The sequence below is a fragment of the Synchiropus splendidus genome, chromosome 4 (genome assembly GCF_027744825.2).
Source record: "Synchiropus splendidus isolate RoL2022-P1 chromosome 4, RoL_Sspl_1.0, whole genome shotgun sequence".
In the NCBI taxonomy this organism is placed as follows: Eukaryota; Metazoa; Chordata; class Actinopteri; order Syngnathiformes; family Callionymidae; genus Synchiropus; species Synchiropus splendidus.
In genome coordinates, this window is record NC_071337.1 from 800,563 (window position 1) to 826,048 (window position 25,486).

Genomic DNA, 25,486 nt, shown 5'->3' on the forward strand with positions numbered 1-25,486 from the left:
ATGAGCTATCGATTCACAGGAGGTTGCTGGGTTTATGAAGCCGGGCGCTGATGGATGTTTAACACGGCCGCGCGTCACTATTGACGGGCAGGGCGGGATAAAACATGCATGCGTATTGATCGTGTGAGGGTCAGGACGGGCCCCGGGGGAACCGTGACCTGTCAGCACCAATGTCAACCGAGGTTGGGCCGTTGGCTGCACGTGCACTTGTGTCGCAGGCTGAGGGGGCGGCCATGTTGGCTGAGCAGGGCCTCGACTGAAAGGTGTCTCCTGAGCGCACAGAACGGCCTGCTGTTGATTCTCGGTCGGCGCTGACCCGGACCTCTCTTCACCCATTATCTTCCCTGCTGCCTTGCTCATGGGTGAACCACGCTCTCTGCAGGTTTCTCCCTGAAAAAATATGTGTCGTTCATACGTGAGGCATCTGGGGTCGCCGACACGGTTCAGTACTGGGGAGCCCACGCCCCGGCTCTGAGTTGGTCGGCTGTCTTGTCTAGCGGATCGTCCTGTGTGGATCACGGCGATGTCACAGTAAACTCTTGTTTCTCCCTCAGATGGTCTTCGTGTGTTTCCCTCTGTGAGCGACCAACACTGACTTTCTTCCTGACACTTAACAGAGTAACTGAAAACTGAGGTGCAGTGACATCACAGGCAAAGCTTCCTTTTTCCGGTGGGCGAATGTGTGGATGTCTGACAATGTTTTCATGAGATGTTGAGGAGGAACAGACGACAAGAGATGAGCGTCTGGACTGCCCAGCAGTGCTCATCTGAATATAGTGATCAATGATCTTTCAAATGCAAAACTAGACGGATCATAGCTTAGGTAACATAAATGTAGGACAAATGCCTTTTTTTCCCCGAATCGCTTTGCCACAGCAGGTAAGCCTCCTCCTCCTCCCTGATCACACCTGTCCCACTCCAGTCATCTTCAATCTTCACTCTCTATTTGCTCCAAAACGTCGATACAAACAGACCCTCAAATGGTCAGTCAGTTTCCATCCAATTGTTTCGACGTTTTTTTTTGGTTGAATTTCGTGAAAATGTGTGACAACAAAACACGACAGTTTCCCCCTTTCCAGTTGTTACTATTTTGCGATTATTGAGAGGAGAGTGCGCCATGAGGTGACATCATCACAGAGCGACTCTCTGGCACAAGACTCACTCAAGGATCAAGGACAGATTCCTGCTTTCCGTTTTCTCATTCTAATTTCTGTTTCCCTGTTTCCCTTCCATTGACGTGTCACTTTATCGTCTGCCACCCTTCTTTCTACCACGTCGTGCACGTGTGACGTGGAATCCAGTTTGGCAAAGATTTGTCCTTTGGGACCATGGAGTTTGCAGGTTGTCCCCGCATGTGTGGGTCTTCCCCGGGTACTCCAGTTTCCTCCTCCAGCCCAAAGACATGCTAAGACCAGATTCACTGGACACTCTAAAATTGCAACTGAGGTGTGTGGTCTGCGGCGGACTGGTGACCTGCCCAGGGTGTCCACCTGCCCAGGGCGTCCACCTGCCCAGGGTGTCCTCCTGCCCAGGGTGTCCACCTGCCCAGGGCGTCCTCCTGCCCAGGGTGTCCTCCTGCCTCGCGCCCAGTGACTGCTGGGACAGGCTCCACACTGCCCGCAACCCTGACCAGCACTAAGCACTGGTTCACTGAAGATGGATGGATGTCAATTCGTAACTTCCTTTTATCAATTTCAGCCTTTTTTCCCCTGAATTGTATCTTTTCCATTTGTTTATTTTCAGTGTTTATGAAACTTTGGTGGAATCAGTGGAAGCAAAGCTCATGACTGAGGTTCCAGGTGTCTGCCACCTGCTCGCGTGAAGTGCTAACCACTCGTGTTTGCTACTTGGCCTGTTTAGACTCCGGAACATTGTCGTCTCAGTTTTGGGAGTTTGGCGCCTGAAGGGTTAAGAAAAGCGAGAGAACGGCCTGTGTACAGTTTTAATGAAGAGAGTGCAGCGGTAAACCAACAGAGGATCACATGCCTTCACGCCTGTCCAACAGTAAATCAAAACTGGCTGCAGTTTCCTGCCGCCCAATTAACCGAGAATTGCTGCTGTCTGTGGAGCCGTGTCCCTCGGGAGGAGGAGGTGTCAGCATGTTGCTGAAGGGAAGAAAAACAAGGAGGGATGAAACTACCGTCTGCTGAAGCAGGATCACTTTGGTTTGAAGCTGTTGCTGAGTAAACTTGCATGTGTTTGTCTCTTCTTTTCTCAAACGTCGCACCGTACTTCAGGTTTCCTTCAGGTGGGACCTGATTTCCAGTGGATAGAATGAGAGCTCAGGGCTCTTCTGGGACACACATCTGCGTGTCCCTCCAGACCAGTGCTGGGTTTTTGGGGAGTTAAACTGGAACCTCGGGCACGTGGCGATGTGGCTGAAGCACGACAGTGGCAATGTGCTAAGACACAGTCAAGTCGGGAACATGGACCTGAAGGAAGAAGTTGAGCAGAATCTGCTGAGATTTGGGAAGGGAGCGCGGATGGCGCTGTCGGCGCGGTGATGGATGCGGTTCTGCTGTGCGCATGTCTGCGTGGATCAATGGCCCTGAGCGCTCGGCTATCGATGGCAGGGATGATGGACCTGTGTGGGCTCATGTTGAGAGGCAACTGGGTCAATGTGGGTCCTGGTTCTGCATCGACCTGTGTTGGGCACACATTAGTCAATGTTGCTGAAAGCGGCGGGTCGATGCCTGGACAGACCTCTGTCAGTTTAGCAGAGCTCTCTCACCCTGCTGCACCGCAGCCATCGATCCCTCAGGTCCTCAGGTTGGTGTGTCCTGAACGCTTCCTTCTGACACATCGTGAAGGAGGAGGCGATCTCAACGCTCATCTGCCCTTCATCCGTCCGTCGTCAGCAAAATGTCTTGAGCAGATTTTCAGGGGTTCATAATGATGGATCCAGAAAACCACTTCATCACGTTGGGAGCCAACCAGGTTTCTGTGCCACCTCTGTGATGGTGGCAGCTGTGTTCTGCCCTTCACATTTGGAGGTGAAGTTTGGGTGCGTGAAGTCGAGCCCCAGTTCCACCGCTCGGCTACACGGGTGACCCCAGACGCCGGGAGCTGTTGTTTACCACTGACTCCAAGTGCTTGACTCCGGCTTGGTCTGGATTCTTGAGGAAGACAAGCCGCTCTCTCATCATCATCCATGCATTCACTTTGAACGTGCCAAACTGCAACACAGCAGCAGTAACTCAGGATGACATTGGTCCTGAACATGTGCTCCGTGTAGGACAGTGATCTTGGCTGGAATCCTCGGCCAGTGACCCACTGTGACTGAGGCGTCGTGAGACATTGGAAACAACATTTCCAAACGTCTTGTTTCCCCTGAAAGCTTGAACCAGGCTGAGTCTGGGCCCAGAGGAGCCCCTATTGTCTGCTTCCCCTCGTTCCCATCTGATAAGCTTCAGCCCGTCTGCTCATCCATCTCATTATCTGTCTACCTGCCGGCCTTTGTCCGTCAGCGGCCGCCTCCATTGTTGTTCATTCCAGGCACGACAAACACGACACGCTGACCTCTGGCTATTGGAAACCTTTCAAGCAAAGAAAATGGAAAGAAAAAAACCTGTGACCCTTTTTTTACCTGCACTGCTCAGGGTCAGCGAACGCAACTGTTTCCAAAGCCACATCTCCTGATGCAAGTTTCGCAGAGGACAATGGGACTTTGCCGAGTTTCAAAATGGCACCAGATCAGTTCTGGAGACGCCACATGGGAAGACACTTTTCCACACTGTCATGCTGCATAGTGTGAGCTGTAGAATGTGCTTCAACTGTCAGGAGCAAACTTGTCAAACTCTCTCAAAGTCAGCTGGACGAGCAGCGCTGTGCAAGTGAAGAGTCAGAGTCAATGACACAAGAGCCGTCCAGCGCAGCTTCAGCCTTTTATCTTGTCGTCTTTCTTGGAGGACCAATTTCATCCCTGTTACGTGTCAGAATGTGTCCTTAGTATCATTTTAGCTTTACACGTGTCAATGGTTGGAAAACTGTCTGTGCACTAACAGAGACCAGGTTTTCCATCAACGTAGACTTTAAATCAGTTGATAATTCTGCTGAGTTCCAGACGCCGGATGAGAGCCGAGCAGAGGTGGCCAGTGGGTGAGTCATGAGTTACCAGTCCAACAGGGAGATGTGAGACCTGAAAATAAAGGAAACAGACTGTAGCATGAGGCTGTACCTGGAGGGGCCTCGTAACAGACGAAGAGGAATGTGACCAGTGAGGCTCCTGGATGTGGTCAAGAAGGATATGAAGAGGTGTGTGAAGGGTGAAGGGGCCTTACTCACCACCAAGTCTCCCTCAGGTCAACGACTGTTTGCCATTGGTCCCAGACTTGATTCCATCTGGAGAGGGAGAGTTTGTCACCCATTCCCTCAGCAGTGGCACAGCAGGAGGCGTGAAGGTTTGCCCAAGGCAACTCCGCTTCGGGTGCAGGAAATGATGGACCTGTGGAAACAGTCTCCGTGGATGACAGAAGACCAAGGCACTGTGACCTCGAGATCTTCAGTTGCTCCAATTCAGTGCAGTTTCTGACGGAGACCAGTTGTCACCGGGGACAACTCTGTGTTGCAGGAGGAGTTGCCCCCCCAAAAGTTGTGCAGCCTCCCCCAGCTGGCCAGAGTGAGGCCTGAGAAAGTGGGACAGGTGTGAGGCGGCCCAGCAGGAGGCTGCATCAGGCCGCCGTGTGAAAGTCCCTGAAAGGCTCATTCATGCTCAACGTTCCACAGGGAACTTCTGCCTTCATTTCCTCCGTATTTCTCCACCAACCGTACAGATACGGACCAAACGGAGCAGTACCAGTGGAGACCATGGGGGGCAGTGTAGCTCCCCGACACCTGGCTCTAGTGAGACAGGAAGAAGACAGAAGAATGGTGGCAACTCTCCGTCCTCCAGTGGCCAGATATCTCAGGGCCTCAGCGACCAGCGCCTCCTACAACGCTGCCTCCGTTTCCTCTGTTGTGCCAGAGCTACAGGATCAACACTGACTCCACAGTCAAAGCTCTGGAGCTCTGACTCTGGCCTGCTGGATATATATGGGGGAACAGCAACGTGAAGAAGCATGGAAGTAATATGGTTTGAAAAGGAAGGACACAATTTGGTACCTAAAGGGAGCAGACGTGGGTCTGAAGATGACTTGTAATGAATGTTTGTTTGAGCTTGAAGAAAATGCATGTTTAGCCCCTGATTTGAAAAGGTTGCTGGGTCACTCTGGCTTCACTTTTAAACGTGCTCCGAGCCATCGGTGAGTGGAGGATGGATCCACAAAGGAAGGAACCTCATTTGCCGGAGTGTGGTCTGGGAGGCTGGCGGACTGGCTGGAGAACATCAGTGAGCGTCAGAGGGAAGTGCTTCACTGTACTGAGACTTAATATAATCACTCTGGAGGGGTTTGACCTGCCTTTGTGTGAGGCGCTTCCTCTCAAATCAAGCCTTATCAATGTGGTCTCATGAAAGCAGAGCAGGTCCGTTCGCCGCGCTCGGAGCTTCAGCTGGAGACAAAAGGCTTTATTCTCTCTCTCCGAGCCTTAAACCACACGGGGAGGTAATTTCATGGCTCCTTCCTGCAGACACCTATCAGACACAGAGCTCCATTATCAAGCAATAGGTGGAGGCGGCGGCTTGAGGTGGAGGGGAGATTGAACCTCGTGTGTGTGGGTGTGTGTGCGTCAGCGAGAGCAGCGACCGGCAAGAAGCTTTGTCAAGCAATTCTCCGACAGCGTCTGGGCTGTGGGGGAGTGGGCTGCACTCACATGTATCGTGTTGCCGCCGTCACCGCAGAGAACAAAGGTGTGTTTATGTCAAGACGCGCTGATTTGTTTTTGATTCATGTCTTCTCTGCCTCGCCCGCCACCCTTCCCCCATCCTTGCAGCCGCCTACTGGGACCACGCTGATTCCTCTGGCACGCGTGGTGGGCCGCTCCCGCCCGTCTGAGCTGGGGTCATGGATCCCCGCTGACGTTCATGACTTCCTCTCGCTCCCAGTGAGACGCTTCCACGGTGGGGAAGGTTCAGTGCTTGAAACGGCAGCAGACGTCCAGGGAGACGTCACTTTCGACATGGTCCCGGGGCGCGACTGCTGGACACCCACGTCAGCATCATTACCTCACAGAGTGTCACCTCCACTGTCTCCGTCGCTCACGGTTGGAAGTTTGTTTCTGTGGTGGGAATGAAACACACCCCCCATCATCAGCCACCAAAATCCTCTCTTCATCCACAGCAAAGTTCAGCTGCGGTGTTCTGCGAGGTTCTCTCTTAGGCCCTGTCTTCTTCTCCGCTGATCCCGCCTGGACTGCTGTAACTCTCCTCTCTCTGGCCTCCAGCCACTTCAGCACTCAGCTGTGAAGCTCCTTACTGTGACAGTCTTCTCTGGCAGGGTTAATTCTACTCTTTGTACGTTCTTGTTTCTCTCTGTAAAAAGCACTTTGGGAACAGTCTTCTGAATTGTGGCGTATAAACAGACCAAGCTACCGTATTTCTAGGACAATAAGTCGCTCCGTCATTCTAGTCGCTGCACTCAAAACAATACATGGTGAAGTAGAAAAGAAAACTTACGCAAGTCACATTTCCGAGCACCATGAAGGTCCTCCTGCAAGGTACTTGTGTTCGTCTCGTAATGTCCCAAAGAAGTGAGAAACAAGGGAGCAAAGGATGGGAGTTTTGACCTTTATTGCACTGATGAAAACGGTGAAAAGACGAGCTTGAAAATACCCGTGAGGAGTGAAGAAATCACTCATCTGCTGCCCATGTATCCGGTGGCTCACACGTAAACTTTAGTTCTGCACGTGTTCCTGCCGCTTCATGATCTTTGTTCAACCATGATTCATGTCCATGTCATCACCATCACCGGAGGCCGTGCGATAGAATCCAGATTATTGGAGTGAAGATCACAGACATGCAATGTTCACTCCTTGGTCATGTTTGTCATTGTAAAGTAACAAATAAGAATGTTAGCTTTTAATATGTCTATATAAGTTGCACCTGAGCATAAGTTGCAGGACCAGTGAAACTTTGGACAAAGAAAGTGTCACATAGAGTCTGGAACATCCGGTAATAAAAGGCCCATGATGATGAACAAGCACCAAGGAACCGAGCCACGAGAGAAGTGGCCTTTGCTTCATTTCACTATGGTGCTAATGTGACAGTTTCAATCCACTGCGGCTCTGTAAGAAGGGAACGTGAGGGCCGTGGGGAAAGTGGCTGAGAAACTCTTCATCATGAGTGGAAAGTGCTATGACTCTCAGCTGTCCTCGCTCCTGACGGATGGCTCCATGTGCAGAGCTGAACGAATCACTCACGGCCTCATGGACCGCACTTGTGCCGCAGCCCCTTGAGAACAGTTAGCACCGCGGCGGCGGCTGAAGCGGCGGGTCAGTGAGAGGTTCACTCAGTGGAGGCCGGCGAGGAGGAAGAGAGGTGGATCAAAGTGAAGGCTTGATGGAGGCGATGAAAAAGTCATGTGGGGGAAACATTAGTCCAGACAGAGGCCAAAGTCCTGGAGGGGGAAGCATCCATCCACCAAACAAGTCCCAGTCATGAGTTTGTCCCGGGAGGTTTTCACCAAACCTCCAGTAAAAAGGAAGAGTAATGTCCGCGCTGAAGTCCCTGGGAACTTCAAACACTTTACTGTTGCTCTTCATTAACCTTTGTCCCCGGGCCCCGGGCCCCGGGCCCCGGCCTGGTTTGGATGTTCCTTCTGTGGCGCAGCCCTCCAAGTATGAAACTGTCAGTCGTCCATTTAAATCAATCACTCCTCATTTGTTGTGAGCCAGCGTTTCCATCCAGAGAGAAGACGCTTCTGCTAATGTGTTCACACTTTGCTGCAGACTTTTTAATCTGCAGATGTTTTTATTTTCCTTTTCCTCTCTGCGTCATGATAGGTAGGTAACTTTGTTGTCTGATACTTCTGTTGTGATCGCAAATATCAACACAGTTCCAACCAATCCCTGCGAGGCGCTGCAGTTTTGTCCGATCACCGTGACTTTCACTTCAATTCCACCAATCACTTCAGTCTCCTTTGGCCCCGCCCCTCTACACTGCATGTGCGCACATTGTCCCACAAATCCTGGCGCCAAGGGTCATGACTCGGACGTGACGGATCCTGGATCCTAAATGTCCAAATCCCCATGATGGAACTGTAGAACAGAGGGAAGTCAGAAGCCCAACACTATAAAGCGAGATGGCCGCCCTCCATCTCTCTCCAGCTGTTTCTGAGCCTCTACATCAACAGAGCAGCAGCTCACACACACCTTGACCTCTCAGACTCCGCCCCCATCCACACCTCCGTCAGGCTCCGCCCTCGTCAGGAGCTCCGGAACAGAACAGCCCAGAAACGACTCACCGATAAGCATCATGATGGATTTATTTTAGCGTCAGTTTTATTTAGCATCGCCATTTATTGACTTCTTTATTCATTGCAGCCTGGCGCTTTTTTAAGGCTAAGTTAGTTTTTCACCAGCTCATCTGCAAAGCTCCTCATTTCCCGTCATGTTGTTCCAGAACCATAAATGATTGGAATGACATTTGTAGTTACAGCTCTAGTTATATAACGACACAACACGCGAATCATGATGGCAGGAATGTGAGCGAGGCTACAGCTGCCACCGGACAAAAATGTAAAACATTCGCTCCACATCTGAAGCAGTCGGGCTGTGTGTGCACAGAAAACTATTTAGTTGACTGCACAACACCACAGGATGAAGGTGCGGCGGTTAGCTTAGCGCCTTAGCCTTTAAGTGGCAACATCCTGATTCACAATCGATGGCGGCCAATAGAACATACGATCAATGAGCTTCAGGCAGGACTCGTATGTATATGTCATCATTTCCAGACTATAGAGCGCAGTGGAATATTAGCAGCACCCACTAAATTTAAGAAGGAAAATAGATCTTGATCCTACATAAGCCGCAGCAGCGCAGTGGTGCATCACACGCTTTTCAAAACTAGTTTTGAAAACGGGGCCCGGCATCAAGAGTGAGGAAATAGCTGCGTAATACGGAGCGTCTGGATTTTTCCACGCTGCTCTCACAATGACAAGGTGCAGCTCTCTCAAGTCAGCGGCCAAAACCCGATTGACTTGTGTTCGCGTCGGACTTCTGAGCTGAACACACTTTGTCTGGAGACAGCGTCTCACATTCTTTATTGACATTCGAAATGCACTGTTTTCACCTGTGTGCCCAAAGTTCAGACACCACTGCCGCTCTCAGCGGCTGCTTCTGCATTCCAGACCTCCAGGAGATCCACGCCGTTGAGGGAGCTGTTGACACGCGGGTGAAAAGCCTGCATTTTGAGGGCTTCAAGGGTCAATAAAAAGCCTGGGATTTAATCAGATTTCAGCCTGTAAAAATCCATATATTAGCCGCACTGTTGTATAAGCTGCAGGGCTCAGACCGCGAGAAAAAGTCGTGGCTTAGCACTTAGCACGTAGCACTTTTTAGAACGTCGTTGACAAAGTGCTGTGCAGGCTGAACAGCGAGGAACGTTTGCGCTCGCTCGACCACGAAGGGCACGGCTACAGTCTCAGTGAAGGTTAGAAAGGCCTCCTGTACAAATGAGCATTAAAGGTGGAGCAACATGTTACCATCTCCATCTCAGACCAGCGAGTCGAGCGCTGCAGAGATGCCCTCTGAAGTGCCCTCTGAAGGGTCCAGACGGAGATCTGGGGTCGCTAACCACTGCTTCCTTCACCTGTTTCCTCACGTGATTTGGACATGTCCGTGCCTTTTTGATGCGCCTCACAGACCAGGCAGCGCTGTCGAGTACCCGCTGTGACGGTGCGTGGAGTGCTAGCTTTGCCAGGTCCTACATCCTGCCGCGCTGTGTTTGACACTCAGGTCCTTTGGTGACTGGTTGAGAAATGTCCCGAGTGCGTGTGTGTGTGTGCGCGCGCGCTCGGGTCGGCGTGGCGTCGCTCAGGCGAGCAAGCTAGCTGCACAAAGAAAGGCTTGACTTGTTACGCTGATGGAGCGCGCTGCATTCTTTAAACAGGCCGTGTTTAGGCAGAGGTGGCGTGCGCACACACAGGACGGCGGAGAGAGCCGGGGCTTGTGTTGCCAAGCGCATTAGGGTTGAGTGAGTGCGACTTTTCTAAACACATTAAGGCGGAGCGACGATGGCAGGCTTCAGCAGTGTTGACGGAGGGCGCAGGCAGCCACGGGGTCAAGAGTGTTCCTGCTTTATTTCGCTGAGGTGCGTGTGCTTTGTCTGTCCAATGGCGCTGACAGAGTTCTGACATCCGCCGAGCCTGAATACACTACGTCCTCAGCGATGCATGTGAGGGTGGGGGGGTTTGATTGGAGCTAGTTGAACCCCTCCCGCGGCCAGACTCCGCTGATAAAGCCTGTCCTGAGAGATTAAGCTCCAATCCAACACAACTCTGGGGGACAATCTCCCCATGCTTTGGCTTGGTCCCGTGTCAAGCCCAATTAACCTTACAAGCCGCTGGTATTCATGGCACCGCGGCGGTGGGGGCGCCGGTGCCAACACGTCAGACAAAGAGCAAAAATGCTGGAAATGCTCCTGTGGCTCGCTCTTCTCCGCTGCTTTCAATGAAGCCGGGTGACTTTGCTAATGAAGCTCTGGTCCACGACAAGCCGTCTGACGCCCAGCGGGGGCCACTGGCCAGACGGATTGTTGTCCAGCTGGAAGAGGATTAGCCGTGCAGCAGGTGCCTGAAGGCTCACCGGCCCTGAGCCTTTGTTTGAGACTCGAGTGTTGACTTGGACGGCTGAAGTGAGGAGCAGGGATTAGCTCCCTGCTCCTCAGGAGTGGAGTCCCATCCCCTGCCACGCAGCGGACCACCACGCAGCGTCAGGGCCCGGCAGGTAGAAGGTCCTCGCTCCAGCTCCTGTAACGGTGGAGCGAAGCGGAGCTTACGAGAGCCCATCCTGCCGCAGCCGGATTACTGAGCTAATCATCCATCTGTCCATCTCGTCTCAACAACAGGATTGGGCCAATGATGGGCGGCAGGACTCGAGTAACAACAGACCTTTCATGGGCCATGTGAGCGAGAGCAGGTCTTCAGTTCACCTCATGAACGGCTCAGTGCTTTGTGCCGCGCTGCTCTGTTTCACACCACGACCGCTCGCTGCCCTCAGGTTCTGCCCGCTCGGGTCTCAGACGCCGGCCCAAGCAAACACAGCCTGGATTAATCTCTCTGTGCTGTTAATCCCAAACAGGATTAATCCCAAACTTCATGAAGGTCTCGAACTGAACCCGCCGGCCAGCAGCAACATGTTGTTGAAGCCTGGCAGCTTCACTTGTTGCACTACATCGTGGGACCTTGACACTACTGTATGAAGTTATGAGCCATGTTTGGTGGCATTTCATCTCAGAAATGTTTTCACACTTTGTGTTTCGCGTCTGACAGCAGCGGCGGCGCTTTTTCTCTCGCTCCGTCCGCTTCTCTCCTTTACGCTTAGCCGCTCCACGTTGATATGCTCCATTCATTCGAGGGAAAATAACTGGGCGGATGATTCCCAGAATGCACCTGGGGACGTGTCACTGAGACCCACTGGGCAACGTAGACCTGACTAAAGTTAACTGAGGGACTGGTGCTTTGCTCTGTGAATCTCCACCAGTGATGCTGAGAGTCTGGGCCTGGGGTGAGGGGTCATGACGTCTCTCCAGCTCTGCCATCTGCTGTAGAATGATGGTCAGATGTACGACGTACGATCGTGGTTGTGCTCGCTTGAGTTGGAGGACACACAGGAGACGTGATGCTGTGGTCACCAGGAGGTGGTTTCACACGCTCACTGGAGCATGTAGCCGGACAGACAGACAGACATTCATCTGTCGGATGTTTTTGCATCCATGATTTCCTCTCACCTGGATCTCACCAGCCCCAATAGTTTGGTATTTCAACTCTTGTTTTATGTGTCGTGTCTCATGTCTCTGCCTGCTTTCATGTTGAACTTTGAACTCTCTGTCGAGGACCAGTGAGAATGAAGGCGAGTGAGGTGCAGGGATTCACTTCTGCTGCGTATCCTTGTTGTGTTCGCCACCATTTTTTTTGTTCAAATGTACTTTCATTTGACTTGAGGGGGTGGATCTTAACTGTCAGCGAGTTCCCTCCGTGAGCGGAGAAGTGGAATGCAGCCATGGACGGGATGTTGCGGCGCACACCTGTACAGTGCGGGGGAGTGTGTGTGTGTGTGTACAGTGAATAACTGCTGGTGTTTTCTCAGAAGACGTGTCAGGGATTGTGCTGTGTGTTTTACGAGCATATTTTCCAGCAGCTGTTGTTGTAGGTTAATCCCAGATGTAGAGCAGAGGATGTTCTGCTGCCTTTGTCACGCTCTGCGCTGCGGCTCCCACTGACGCAGCCAGAAGTTTGTTTAGCGCAGTCAGTGTCAGGTTGTTGGGACGTCAGCTACAAGTCTGGACTCCTGAGGCTGGTGCCGCGTCCCGGCCTCTCTCCCCGTGCACCCAGCCAACGGCAACATGGAGCCTTTCATCGCAGCGGGACTGAAGGACATGAGCTCAGAGAAGAATCCTCCAAACACTAGCACAATGAGGACTAATCCAAAGACAGAACATCAGAGGAAAGAGGAGCCTTCTGCTTCATCCGTCTTTCAACGGGGATCCAGCAACAAAGAGAGCCGTCACTGTTCCGCTAGCTAGCTAGCGCTGGGAGCGCGGGAGGGGACGGGGTTCTGTGCCTGAGGTGCCCGTGTCAGCCGCTCCAGACCTCCGGCGGATTCATTTCAACCTCCCGCCGTCTTCAGAGCGGAATGTGTTTCAGCAAATTCTCCTGTGTCGCCAGAGAAAATCAGCAACTTCAGGTGGCGACCGCTGGAAACGCTGCTCAGGTGTGTTCCACGCACGGTTGTCAAAGGGTTGAACGAGCTTGCGAGCTCCGTCCTGGTGGGTGGGACAGGGCTGGAGTGCTGCTTCCCGTGACAAGCCAGGCTTGGCATCGTGTTCATGCCCTGGATGGAACACTGCGCCATTATGTGCCGCGGCCGGCTGCGGTGACTGATGTGGTCGTCCACACTGTAGAGGTGGGACATCAAAGACCGGCCGCGGTGCCAGAACATGCTGTTTGAGACACTGGATACATGCTATCATCTTCATTTTTCTCCTTCAGCTCCCACAAGTCGAGGTTTGGCTGAGCTGGAGCCGTGTCTCCTCTGCAGGGCTGGAGGCTGTTTCTGGGAGATGTTAGACTCGGCCAAGTCTTGGAACAAGGAAGTCACGTTCCAGGAGCTGCGAGCCAGCCGTGACCCCTCGCTGACCTCTCATCCTCCCTCCAGCACTGAAGGGCACCAACTCCTCCTCTCTGACGCCACAGTACGGACCAGATTTCTAGTTAGAAAACTCTACACTGCTCTTCAGAATCACTCATCAGGCCTGTGCTAGTGTTTCGTTTGCTCTCGGAGAGAGAGGGAGACTACCGTAAATATCATAATAACAGGGGAAATGTTTTTCCACATCGTCCAAATCAAAAATCACAAACAAAGACCAGTCACTTCCTGGTTTGGTGGAGGTCTGCACTGTCTGAGTACTTTTCTACTACTTTATATCACTTACATTTTAAGGTGAGAAGTTTTAGTGACCAAAAATAGGAATAAAAAACAAGTCTTGTGAAGTATCTGTTGTTTTAAAGCAACAACAACAGGTTGAACCCAACCTGGTTTGGGACTGCCTGATACGTGGTGAAACTGCTGGCATCGTGCCCAGCTTTTGTCGCATTGATGTCCCAACTGTAAGTGACAGAAGTGTTCCACACTGTCCAGGGCATCAGTCCAGATGCTTCCATATTCTAAGTGGCAGTTATAGAGGAAGCTTGTTTTCTTGGCTCGAGGTTTGTGTAGAAATGTGGCTGTGATGTGGAGGTCTTTTTTGTTTCGCTGTTGCTGCCCGAGATGTTTGTGTGTGAACCAAGGAGCAGGTAGGTTTCAGGCTGTTGTGCGTTGCTCCTGATCTGAAACTGTTTGCCAGCCAAAGCAACATGAAAATCCCTGACTGAACTCTGACCCGTCTGCTGAGGTCACGTTCAGTGCAGGTCTTCTGGTCGGAGCCAAAGTCCCAGGGTGACCTCTCCACTCGGAGCGTTATCGCAGAGCTGCAGCTCTCTCTCTCTCTCTCTCTCTCGTTTGTCCCTGCCGCGCTGCAACACGCCTCCTTGTCAGTCGCCCATCTGCTGGCTTCTTACTCTCCCAGAGACGCTCCTGACAGACAGTTATGGCCAAACATTAAGGCCTAATGGGGTGTTTCATTTGCCACCATGAAACTGGATCTCCCCGCACGGCCCCGCGCGCCGGCTGTAATCTGTGCAGTGGGTTTTAATAGTTTAACTTCAGCCGCCGAGTGGAGAATGACTTCTGCTCTTTGAGGGAAAGTCGTTCCGTCCATGTGGGAGGATTTAAGAGCGAGCATGATGAGAGGTGCAGCTGAAGGTCAGACGATTTCCCCTGCAGGAGGCCGCAGCTCTGACGGCAGATCTGCAAGACAGAGGAGGAACTGTGAAGAGGAAGGTGGAGTCTGTCGCAGGAGTCGGAGCTGGCACTTGATGAGCCGCTCCGTCACTGTCCGGTAAACAAAGGCTTTAGCCTCCTGTTGGACGGCAGCTCACTCGCTGAGCTCTCTGCGCTTCAAGCCCAAAACAAGACCAGCAGCTTGTTGCTGGAACCATGAACTCACCACACTGGGACTCAAACAAGGTGACAAGTGAACACTGAGTCAAAGTGGGCCGAGCCAACAGAGCCTCTTCACTGGATTGTGATTTTTGCACTCAGATCAGAACCTGGTGTGAGTGACCTCTCGGGGCGACACATCGACACGTTAATACAATGCAGGATGAAAACTCCCACTCCAGAGGAGTCAGATCAGCACTGCTTTCTTTTCGGTCCCATGCTGATGGTGAAGTCAGACTGCGTCGCATGTTGATACGTTCAGTGGCGTGAAATGGTCCTGGTCCTGTGTGGGGTGGGGACGCGTGCAGTGAGGGGTGCGAGCATGGAGACAGCACCGTCCTTCCTCACGCTGAGGACAGCGAAGGTGCTGCTGGTCATTTGAGGTGCCTCATGCACCATCTGTTTCCTGAGGAGTCTGTCATTGACTTATTTCAAATCTAACATATTTGAAATAAAACAAAAACAAATGTGTCATTACATATGTTTGTGCTGTTGTTAACTGGTTCATTTGGTGATGTTTGGATATCTATCTATACTTTGTTGAGGTGCAGAACGGATGATGACAACAGAAGACTTGAGACTTGTATTTACGGATGTCTGTGATGTGATGTTTGTCACTAGTACCAACTACTCATTCATCTCACGGGCCTTTCTGTTTGGTACTAGAACTGTGAGTAGAAATACAACCGAGTATATCACTGTCACTTCAGTACGTTTCTAAACATCTCACGCCAGACAGAGGGAGTGGGCCCAGCTGTGAGACCCCTGCAGTAACCCATAGCCCTGACTGTGAAGTGAGTGGCCCATATAGTGGAGCGATGGTGTACCAGCTGGGAGCCACAGCGGGGGGCCACTGGTCTACATGGAAGGACTGATAACGTCCGTCTCAGGGGCTGATGGTCATATATCGGCTGTAATGTTGTGGTGAAAGCGACATCAGGAGGATGAGACCTTCTGCTGCAGGGCCGTCCAGATGGTGACCACGTACGCTGCCAATGTGGCCTGTTTGGGCCGAGTGTGAACCAGACCTCGGTCTCACATCAGGAGACTCTGAAGCCCACAGGGCTGAAAGTTTCTGACAAAACAAACCGAGCCTGAAGAAAACGACGCAGACCGAGCAGTAAAAAATGAACAAAGGAATTTTGATGATTTTATGGTTTAAATCTGAAAACATCCCCCAGACTGGTGGTCCAGTCCCGACCCGGACCCTCTCACCCGCCCAGCCGTGTTCCACCCCGAGCGGGTGTGAAACTGACAGGTCCTGTGGCTGCGTCACTTGTTGAGCCAGTGACAGGGTGGAAGGTCCCACGCTTCAAGTTTCCTGAGCTGCAGAGACTCGCCAGATCTGCCGGCGTGTGGCCTGTTCCCGGCCCTCTGCGGTCCCCACCCGGGGCTCTTCCCTCTGCTAGTGTGAAAGATAATTGGTCACCTCGCAGGTTTTAATGGAGCAGCTTTGATGGAGTCATTTCGTTGCGCCATTTAGGGTTTCATCTCTTCACTCCGCCAATTATGGCTGATTTACAAGGCGCCCGGGCGACAGGCGATGTGCAGCGTCCATTTGAGAGCGAGGACGAGGCAGGATATATCACTCATGAGCGTGGCCCAGCGCCCTTCAGCCATCCCTCGCCGAGTCATAGCAGTCATTACTCTGGGCTGGGATGGCCCCTCTCAGGTGTGCGCTGACAGAGCGCAGGAGCTGCCGGGGCCCAGATAAGAAGGGACCCGGGCGCTTCAGAAGCCCGGCAGGCTGGGATCATCCTTCACCTTCACAGGCTGTGTTTGCACAGATGGTTTGTGTTCTCTCTCTGGGACCTGTGAACGCTGGGAGGCACTTGCTTCAGCCAAGTGGCGGCTCGCAAATGAGACCGAGGCAGAGTAGTGTCCTCTCAAAGTCACAGCAGAGCCCACTTGCTCTCGCTCGGATCTTGATGTGGTCAAATGTGCTTCACTTGATTCATGGCCTCAGTCGAGAACCAAAGCTGACATTGGGACGGGTCCAGTGACTAGCATCCTGTTGGGTCCACGGTATGGACCACATTCCACTTCTGGATGCTGCATGAATTAGATGGGTATCTGGATATCCAGACGCCACAGGACTGACAGGATCAGGTGACACGTGGTGATGACGGAGACAAACAAAAGAGTTGAAAGTTTCAAAGTTTAGTTTTTCCCTCAGAACTGCCGTCGCACCGTCTCACACCCACAGATAATGTAGAGTCAGTAATTCACCTCTGTGTTTTTGAACGGTGGGAGGAAATTGGAGTGCAGAGAGAACCTGCAAACTCCACACCCAAGTGCTCCTCAAGCTGGACTCCATTGTTGTGTCTGGGGGTCTAACTCTGCCCCTCAAACACGAGCCCAGAGTCGTGTGTTAGTGACGCTCAGCTTTCGTTGAAGTTTGTAGAAGTTGAGATGAAGTTGAAGTTTTTGTTGGTACTTTCTCTGCAGCTCATCCCTGACAGTCCGTCACGTCCTGCAGGCCACGGCGTCTCAGCTGCGTCCAGGATCTGTGGAGAATGATAAAAGCCGTCGAGTGAAGCCGCGGCCCGCAACATTGCACTGAGATGTTTTACGACTCAGTGCTGTGCTCATGAGGGAGGAAGGATTAGCTGGGAAAAAGCACTGTCCACTCTGCTGAAGTGCAGCGGCTGCTGGAACCGGCTTCTTTAACACTGTTGGACGCTAATGTGAGCCGCATTTAATCGGACTCCTCAGCGGAGCAGTAACGTGAGCCGCCGTGGTTTGTTTTATACGTTTCACAAGCGTGTAAATGTTGAATATGAGCGTCGGATGGAGCGACGGCGGCCGGCCCATCTGCCGCTTTCCCCCGACAGGAGGAATTTATGGGCGAATCACTGCCATGAACCGTGTCTCACAGTCACAGATGGATGATTGGGTCATGTGACCCACAGCCACTCCAGCTGTTTAGGGTTTGTGGAGACGTTAGCATGTGACACTGGTCTTTTACATTACACGAATGATGCTGGCATTTTCCCAGCCAACTACTAAGGATTTGGATGGGCGGGGCCTGATGGAGGTGTGGATGGGGGCGGAGTCTGAGAGGTCAAGGTGCGTGTGAGCTGCTGCTCTGTTGATGTAGAGGCTCAGAAACAGCTGGAGAGAGATGGAGGTCGGCCATCTTGCTTTATAGTGTTGGGCTTCTGACTTCCCTCTGTTCTACAGTTCCATCATGGGGATTTGGAAGATCCAGGGTCCTTCAGGTCCAAATCACTTGTGGGCAAACGTGAGCGTCTGGCACGTGACTTCACCTGAAGGAGGAGGGAGCTGATTTATCTCCCATGATTCATTCATTTCCCTGCGGCTCCTCACTGAGACTCCATGTTGCTGGCTTTACTTCCCGTCCGTCATGTTTCTCTCACGGAATGTGGGTCAGAAGTGAAAGGCTTGCAGGCCAGACTTGGACGGGCTCCGTCTCTTTTCCTTCTGCATCTCGACTGGATGTGCACGATTGATGAGTGACGATTGCAGGGCAGAATTCCAAGCCCATGGTTCGAAGGCTCCGTGTCTGATTTCTCCTTCTAACCCCACGGAGGGCCTCCAGGAGTTTGCCGTGCATTTTCCGCGATTGTTTTGAAAAGCCACAGGTCTCAGAGCCTCCATTCCTCATCAGCCAGCGTCTTCATGCCTGTCCAAACTCTGAACGTCTTCTGAATGTGATGAGACTGAAGGTTTCTCAGTCTGAAGGAACTGTTTGTTGACCTCTAATGCGATAACTACTCTGTAGCATTAGCTCCTGCTGCTCACACGCGGCACTGAATCACTGGGGGCCACCGGCTACTGACCCGGATGATGGCACCGACTCACAGCATGCTGATCACCACTGGCTTTCTAAACCGTCCACCGTGACTCCTTGAAGAACTGTGAGCTTCTTTCAGTCATCTGAGCCTGAAGAAAACTCCACTCACATTCATGAGGAGCAACCTGGAGGTCCTGGATTAGTGCACCCCCCCACCCAAGAGCACAATGGTCTTTCCACATGAGTGACACTTGCTCATCTCAAATCTTCTGGGGTCTTTCTTCTCCGTACATCAGCTTGTTCGGTCCCGAGTCAGTGAGGACTAGACTGAAAAGAAGTCCTTCTCGTGACCCATGACAACTGTGTTGTTGAGAGTGAAGGTCCGTCTGCAGCAACGACACACCAGGTCTCCTTGGAGCGCTCAGGTGAGGAACATTGACTGGCAGCTGTTGCTTTGATGTCGACCTTTTCGTTGCACAAGTGTCTGGATGGATTTGCTGCTGAGAACAGAAGAGAGCATGTGGGCCTGGTTCCGCCGTGTAAGGTGAAGTAAGAGAACACTGCCGTGACTGTGGCTCAAGGTGTTGCGGGCCTTCTCCCTCCAGTGAGGTTCCGATCTCGGGACGGCTTTGTCACGCGCCTCCTCAGCTTCTAGATGTTCCTTGTCTTGACAGGTGAAGGAGGATTGACTTCTGGTTTGATCCGGATGAGTGAGAGGTGGGAGGAGCCTTTTGTCTGCCTGGAATTCTTTTGATGTTTGCGTTGGTGAGGGATGGGGGCGACGGTCAGCAGGGCTGGAGGGGTCTTGACCTGGTCGCCATCGCTGGCCCGTCATGGCCGTATTCATGGTTGAGGGAGTTTCAGATGTGAATTCTGTTGGACTGAAGTTGGGGTGGTGGAGTGTCAACGGTGTCACCCCCAAACTTCATCCACGGCGACAGCAGAGGACTATGACGTGCTGGTTCTGGAACGCGTTCAGTTAATAGTAGAGATTTGTCCTGGAGGTGTCTGAATGTAAGGATGGGATCTGGACGTCCACTGTGGCAGGCTCAGTGCTCCTCCACGACTGCATCATTATCACCATGTGTGAGATGTCGCCTCACACAGGAACCGTGGTCGGGGCTCACTTTTTTATTCAACCTCCAGGTCCTCGCCATCATCAACCTCATCGGTTGGTGTCTTTCTCCCAGCACAACCCTTCGTCACGTCCTCTGTCTCTGCGCGTGTCCAAAGCTTCTCCCAAACATTGGAATCACGGAAGAGCACCGTAGTTTACTGCAGTCTTCTTTTAACTGGAAGCCGGAGTGCAGCGACGCTTCTCTGGGATTGGTCCATCTGGCGTCACAGACCCCAGTCAGCGTCAGTCAGCGAGTGTCCATGTCTGCGACCCGCTTCCTCTGCACCGACGTCAGCGGCTGGTGAGTCAGCGTTCCGGCTTCCTGCGAGGCCTCGTCATCTCCACATCCACATCTGTGGGAGATAACGCTGCGCCGCTTGAAGAAGGCTGGAAAAGCTTAAGCGCAACAACTTCCCCTGGTCGCTCCCTCGCTGCAACAGATGTTCCAGCTTTGCCGGTTGCTCTCCCTCCCTGTGCAGTGTGGATCCACTTTTGTTTATTTGTCGGCCGATGCCGCACGGTACTGGCGGCGAGTGGACGGCGCGCGGATGAGCCGAGGGAGGGCCCTGATGAAAGAGCCCGTCATGCACACCGCCAGCCCCGCTGACCCCATTGTAAACCTGCTGCCTGACCTCCGACCCCTGCAGAAGCCGCGAAAGCTCCCCTCTCCCGCTGCTATAGTTCTGCCGGCTCTTGAAGTGGAGAGGACACATTGTTGGGCAGTTTTTGAAGGGATTTTCCATCAGTGGGTCGTTTGCTTTGAAGGGAACAAAAGGCAGAGACACTTGTTTGTCCATCACCGGAAACGTTCTGACAGATGGCTTGGAAGATCTTCAGGGGCCACTGACTCCGTGAGTAGATTCATTTCTGCCTCAAAAGTGAAGTAAGATGATGGTAGCAACCATGCGCTCAGCCGTAACAAATGAGCAGAGAGCGAACGATGTTGTATCCTTTTCAACGCTCATTCCTTCTTGCTCGTACCGTGTTCTTATGGTCTCCACCTACCTCCAGAGGAGAGTCAGTCCAATGTAGGTGAAACCAAAACTCCATTCATTTGCATTTGAAACAAGATGGCGACTTGTAACTATTTTTTTTTTTTTTTTAGGCGTGTGAGTACGTGGAATCGTCTGCTGACTCGAGGGACTCGAAGGGAAATGTTCTTGTTTGAGAGTCATTCCTTGTTCAGGAATGATCATAACCCCACTGCAGATGAAGGTGCAGCGTCACATCGACACCATCCGTGTCCATGCTGGCGGGGACCCAAGGCGGGAACTGGGAAACGAGTCAAACCCACCCACAGCTCTTGTGGGGAGCACGGCGTGTGAGCTGACTCTTGAAGTGGAGACCAGGTGACTGCAGAGCGAGCGCCGACCATAGTTTGAGGGTGGGGGGCGAAACCCAGACCAGGACCAAGTGAATTCTTTCATTGGACACAGTTTAGTCTCTGTCTTGGTTTCACCCCACCCTCATTGGTCTGGGTCTCAGCTGGGCCTCAGGCCCTCAAAGTCCTGGTCTTGGACTTGGTCTGTGGTCCACTGCCCTGGTGTCAGTCTCCACTTAGTCTTGGATTTGGCGGACTCCACTGTGGAGGAGTTTTGGGACGCCTCCCTGGACTCTCACCTGGGTACTGACCAGAGGGGCTGGAGATGGTGTCTGAGGAGAGGGGAGTCTCTTGGCTTCTTCTGCTGCTGATGAATGGCGTTAAATAAAGTGTCAAGGCAAAAACTTCCAACTTCGACGTAGCCATGTGCACAGGGTGCTTCTGGAAAGGGTCCGGCCAGTGGCGATGACATCACAGAGTTAAAGGGGTGAAAAGCCCTTCGTAAAGGCAGGTACAGCTCAACCAATCTGTCAGAGCAGACCATCAAGTCTCATCTTTTGCTGATGTTAACGTTTCGTGTGTGATAGAAAGTGCCATCAAACTCTTCATTTGATGATTCAGTAATACATTTTTTTTTCCTTTTAAATGGCTGTATGTTTTGGACTGGGAGGAAACCAGAGTGCCAGGACGAGGGGAGCATGCTGAGGGCCTAAACCTTCAGGCAGGAAATAAAGAACCTGGTTGGGCGTGTGCAGCACTCGCCGCTGCGCCACAGTGCAGTGAAACAAAGGCTTGGGCAGGAAGGCTTTTTTCCATCCGTGTGCACACCAACACTCGCTCCCATCCCCCAATAAACCGACCTCTGCGATGGGATCTGTCGCTGAGGAGACAGGAGACGCTGTTTTGCACTTTGCCTATGTTCAGTCTTTGCCATGATAAAGAGGCAAACAAGATGACGTTTCTGTTAAGTTGGAGCTGTGTTCTGCACTGATGCAGCCATGTTGCTGCTGAGGCTCTCAGCGTGGCCTGCGACGCCTCACCTCTGACTGGGCCGACTGAAGGGCCCCGGGCCCCTGGAGGCCCGTGGACAGCTTTGTTGTGCATTACATCGCGCTGCCTCCCTCTTGATCTCCACACTAACAAGCTGGTGCCCCTCTGATTTATCTGGTTTTTCAGTCTGAGTCAGTGAAATACCTTCGGAGTGACGTGCTGCATAAACATCCTGCGCAACCTCAGGTGAAGCCTCCTTCAAACTGTGACGTTATCGTGCAGTTATGGCTGCCATGTCACGCCTCTTCTCCTCCTCTGTGCTGTGCAAGTTGCTCACTCCACCATCTGACTTCCAACAGGTGCCAACTGTGCCTGGTCTGATCATGATGTCAGCAGCATGAGCTCTGGTTCACGTCCTACATGAATCCCTGGTCACTTCTTCGTCTGCACAGACCAGTCCGTCAGCTGGACCCGAGGCCTTGGGCTGAATCTTTGTTGCACAAACTTGCACGAGGCGATCTTCACTTTGCCTTCATGAAGCCTCAGGGGAAGCTGAGAATTACCCATAATCTACTGTTTCAGTCTTCATCTTGGACTCTGAAAACCTCTGGAGTCAACAGTTGTCGATGTGTAACAGCTTCAGTATTTACGACCAAAAATCCTTCAACTCTGAGGTGGAATGGAATGTAGATGGATTGTAGAAGGCACTTATCATAAGAAGTGACCTTAACATCACAGAGCCTTCAGCTCACAAAAAACTGAAAGAAAAAGGCTCAGAAAAGCCGCCTGGCTCAGTTGCAGACCATCGTGAGGAGAAGTACGATGCAGGCAAAGGTCACCTGACAGGTCTGCTGACTTGTTCTGTGACCAGGAAGTGAGTGTCCGGATCAACAGCGCAACCCACTGATGATGAGCAGACGACTTCATACAGCCTGAGGTTCACGTCCTGCTAAGGCACAGCTCTGAGAGTTGACTTCTCTTCTTCTCTCTGGCACCACATAAGGACGCGATCCGTCACTGGCTGGCCACTGTCCCTCCACCCCTCTTTCCTCTTCCTCTTCCCTCCTGTGTGAAGTTCTGATGACTGGCTGTTTTGGCCAGCGAGTGGGAGGTCCCACTCCTGTGTTGGACAGGAAGCGGCGACGGCTCTACCTTGACCTGTGCTCCCTCGTGGCCGTGACTCAGGAGGAAGTCGGAGTGATGTGCTTCCTCCAACACCCTCATCATTTCTCTACAGCTGAGAAGTGGCAGCAGTTCCCTGGATAAAGACGTCCGGCCGTATCAGTGTCCCACGCCGCGCGGCTCACGTTGCTTCTATTTTTACCAGGAGGCGACGAAAGCCTCTGGAAGCTCCTCTTCAATGGTAGCCTGACTCCATGTCAGCAGTGATGAAGCCGTCATCCCTCGGGGCTGCTCGCAGGGATGCCAGGATAGGGCGGCCTGTTGCCGGGCCCCGGGCCGACCCGGACTTGTTTCAGCACGCGGAGGTCGAGGCGGGGGGCAGGTCACTCATCTGTCCACACAGTGGGTGTTTACGGTAAACGACTAAAAAGGCTGAGCGGTCTGGAGAAGCTGATGAGTGGTGCAGATGCAGGAGATTCCACCCGGTGCCAGCCATGTCCAACGGCGACTCGTCCGTTTGGATGTGGTTTCAGGGATGGAAGAGCAGCACAGAGAAGCCCTTCATATTGACAGAGGAACATGTGGACAGATCAATATCTGGCCTCTTGGTGCAGCTCCACAGAGCGATTACGAGCGCAGATCGTCCTCACAACGATGCAAGTTTGCTTAAGAGAAGCATGTGAAGCACAGGCGGCAAATTGCTGATAACACTGGGAGTCAATAGAGTGATTGTCAGAAACCTCCCGTCTTCACCCCAAACCTCATCCCTCGGGAGGCCGTCCATGACCTCGGGGTTTCAGTGGGACTCACATGATGGCAACGTCTTCATGACTCTGTGACCGGAGCCGTCAGGTTGAAAAGCAGAGACGTCAAAAATGAACTCAGAAGAGTCAGATGCAACTCTTTAAACTTCAACTCTAACCTTTAGTTAGCCTAGCATACCTCACAAGACCTGAAAAAATCTGAGAAAATGCCACCTAGTAGTCCACTAAAAATAGCATTAGCATGATCATACAGCTATCAACTGAGCTTTGACAGACCGTTGGTAAACAACATGAGTCCTTCACCCCCGAGGTCCCAATCGAGATCGGCACCCGTCTCTTCTCTGCAGCTCCAGCAACCCTGGGTGGAACTCTTTTTTCCTCCACAGTCCACGTCCTCTTCCTTGAGTTCTTCTCCCTTCAAACTGGAATCCTCCACTATTTCATTTCACTTCTCCACTTCTGGACGTGTTACTCTGGCATGACTCCCTGTTCTTGTTCATCTTCAGCTGACAACGTGCCATTGAGCATTGAGCAAGACTCGTGAGTTTGGTGGGTTCCAGCTGACCGTCCTGGAATGGAAGAACATTCATGTGTCAACCTTTATTTCCAGGAGTTTCTCTGCCTCTTTCTGTCTTGATGGACTGGTGGTTGGTTTCCTGACACTAACTTGCTGGTCTGGAGGAAGGGAACACGCGACTCTAACAACAAGTGGCCGGGCGCTTGTGGGCTGCTGGTTCCACTCCTGCAGGTTACCAATTGTGAGATTGCGAGGGCTCCTGCTGAGAGGACGCCACACTGCTCCGTCCTCACCTTGTTTGGTGATCCTGTTCTCTCCAACGTGTGTGGGTCGACACATCGGCACTGGGGCTTAGCAAAGCTTTTAACACCCCCCCCCCCCCCCCCCCCCCCCCCCCACACACACACACACACACACACACACACACACACACCTGCGGGGGGAGGGATGGGGGCAGGGCGGGGGATGACTTTACCAGACAGGATCCCCACCAGACCACGCAGGTTAAACACCAGCATGAGCTCCTCCGCGCTGGCACGGGTCATGTGGACGGGTCACAAACACCCTCCGCAGAGCCGCGTGGGAAAATCCTGAACTAATGTCCTCGCATGGAAAATATCAGGATCCTTCCGCCTTGACTGCAGTAACATGAGGAGTCCTCTGATCATGTTTGATTTCCATCTGACGCTCAGATTTGTTGTGTTTAGCAACACTCGCCGTCATTGAAAGGTTCATCTCAATGGTTAACTTCAACTGTGGCAGTGCATTATGGCACGGAGTGCTTCTGTCCTTATTTGTGCAGTCGTCCTGAGCTCAGAATAAAAGGATATAGAAGAATATAGAAAAATGCTGTGAAGGATATTATCTTATATGAGCTTGTTTTAGATATGTCGCCATTTAAACCGATCTTCCAATATCTGTGGTTTATATTGGCAGTATTTAAATGAAATGTGTGGGGGGAAAGTGATATGTCTTCATGTTATCCAATGTCATATTTGAAGCATATAATTTCCAGTTTTATTTTATTTAAGTCACATATTTAAGCGTCTTTTTCCTTCTGTGTCTAGGCCTGATGTCCCCTGGTGATCATGTGGGCCCCCCCCCGTTCTTACAGGTGAGCCACACGTCTTTTCTCAAGCTGTTTTCACGACGATGATGCCTCTGCCATGTGCATCAGTGGGGGTGGAGAGAGTGAAGCCTTGTGACGCGTTTCAGCCGTGCAAATGTCAGTCTGCGCTCCGGAGCACAGAAGGATCTGCAGCCTGGT

The 25,486-nt window shown here is 52.2% G+C and overlaps 1 protein-coding gene across 1 annotated transcript in view; it reads left to right on the top strand.

Annotated features, from left to right (window-relative positions):
• The window catches only part of tspan11 (tetraspanin 11), an 86,210-nt gene extending 60,789 nt beyond the window's left edge, over positions 1-25,421 (top strand). The window contains exon 8 of the mRNA XM_053863589.1: positions 25,287-25,421. Within this exon, the coding sequence (XP_053719564.1) occupies positions 25,287-25,292 (6 nt within the window). The 3' untranslated portion in view covers positions 25,293-25,421. The remainder of the gene's footprint in view (positions 1-25,286) is intronic.
• Positions 25,422-25,486: the final 65 nt, after the last annotated feature.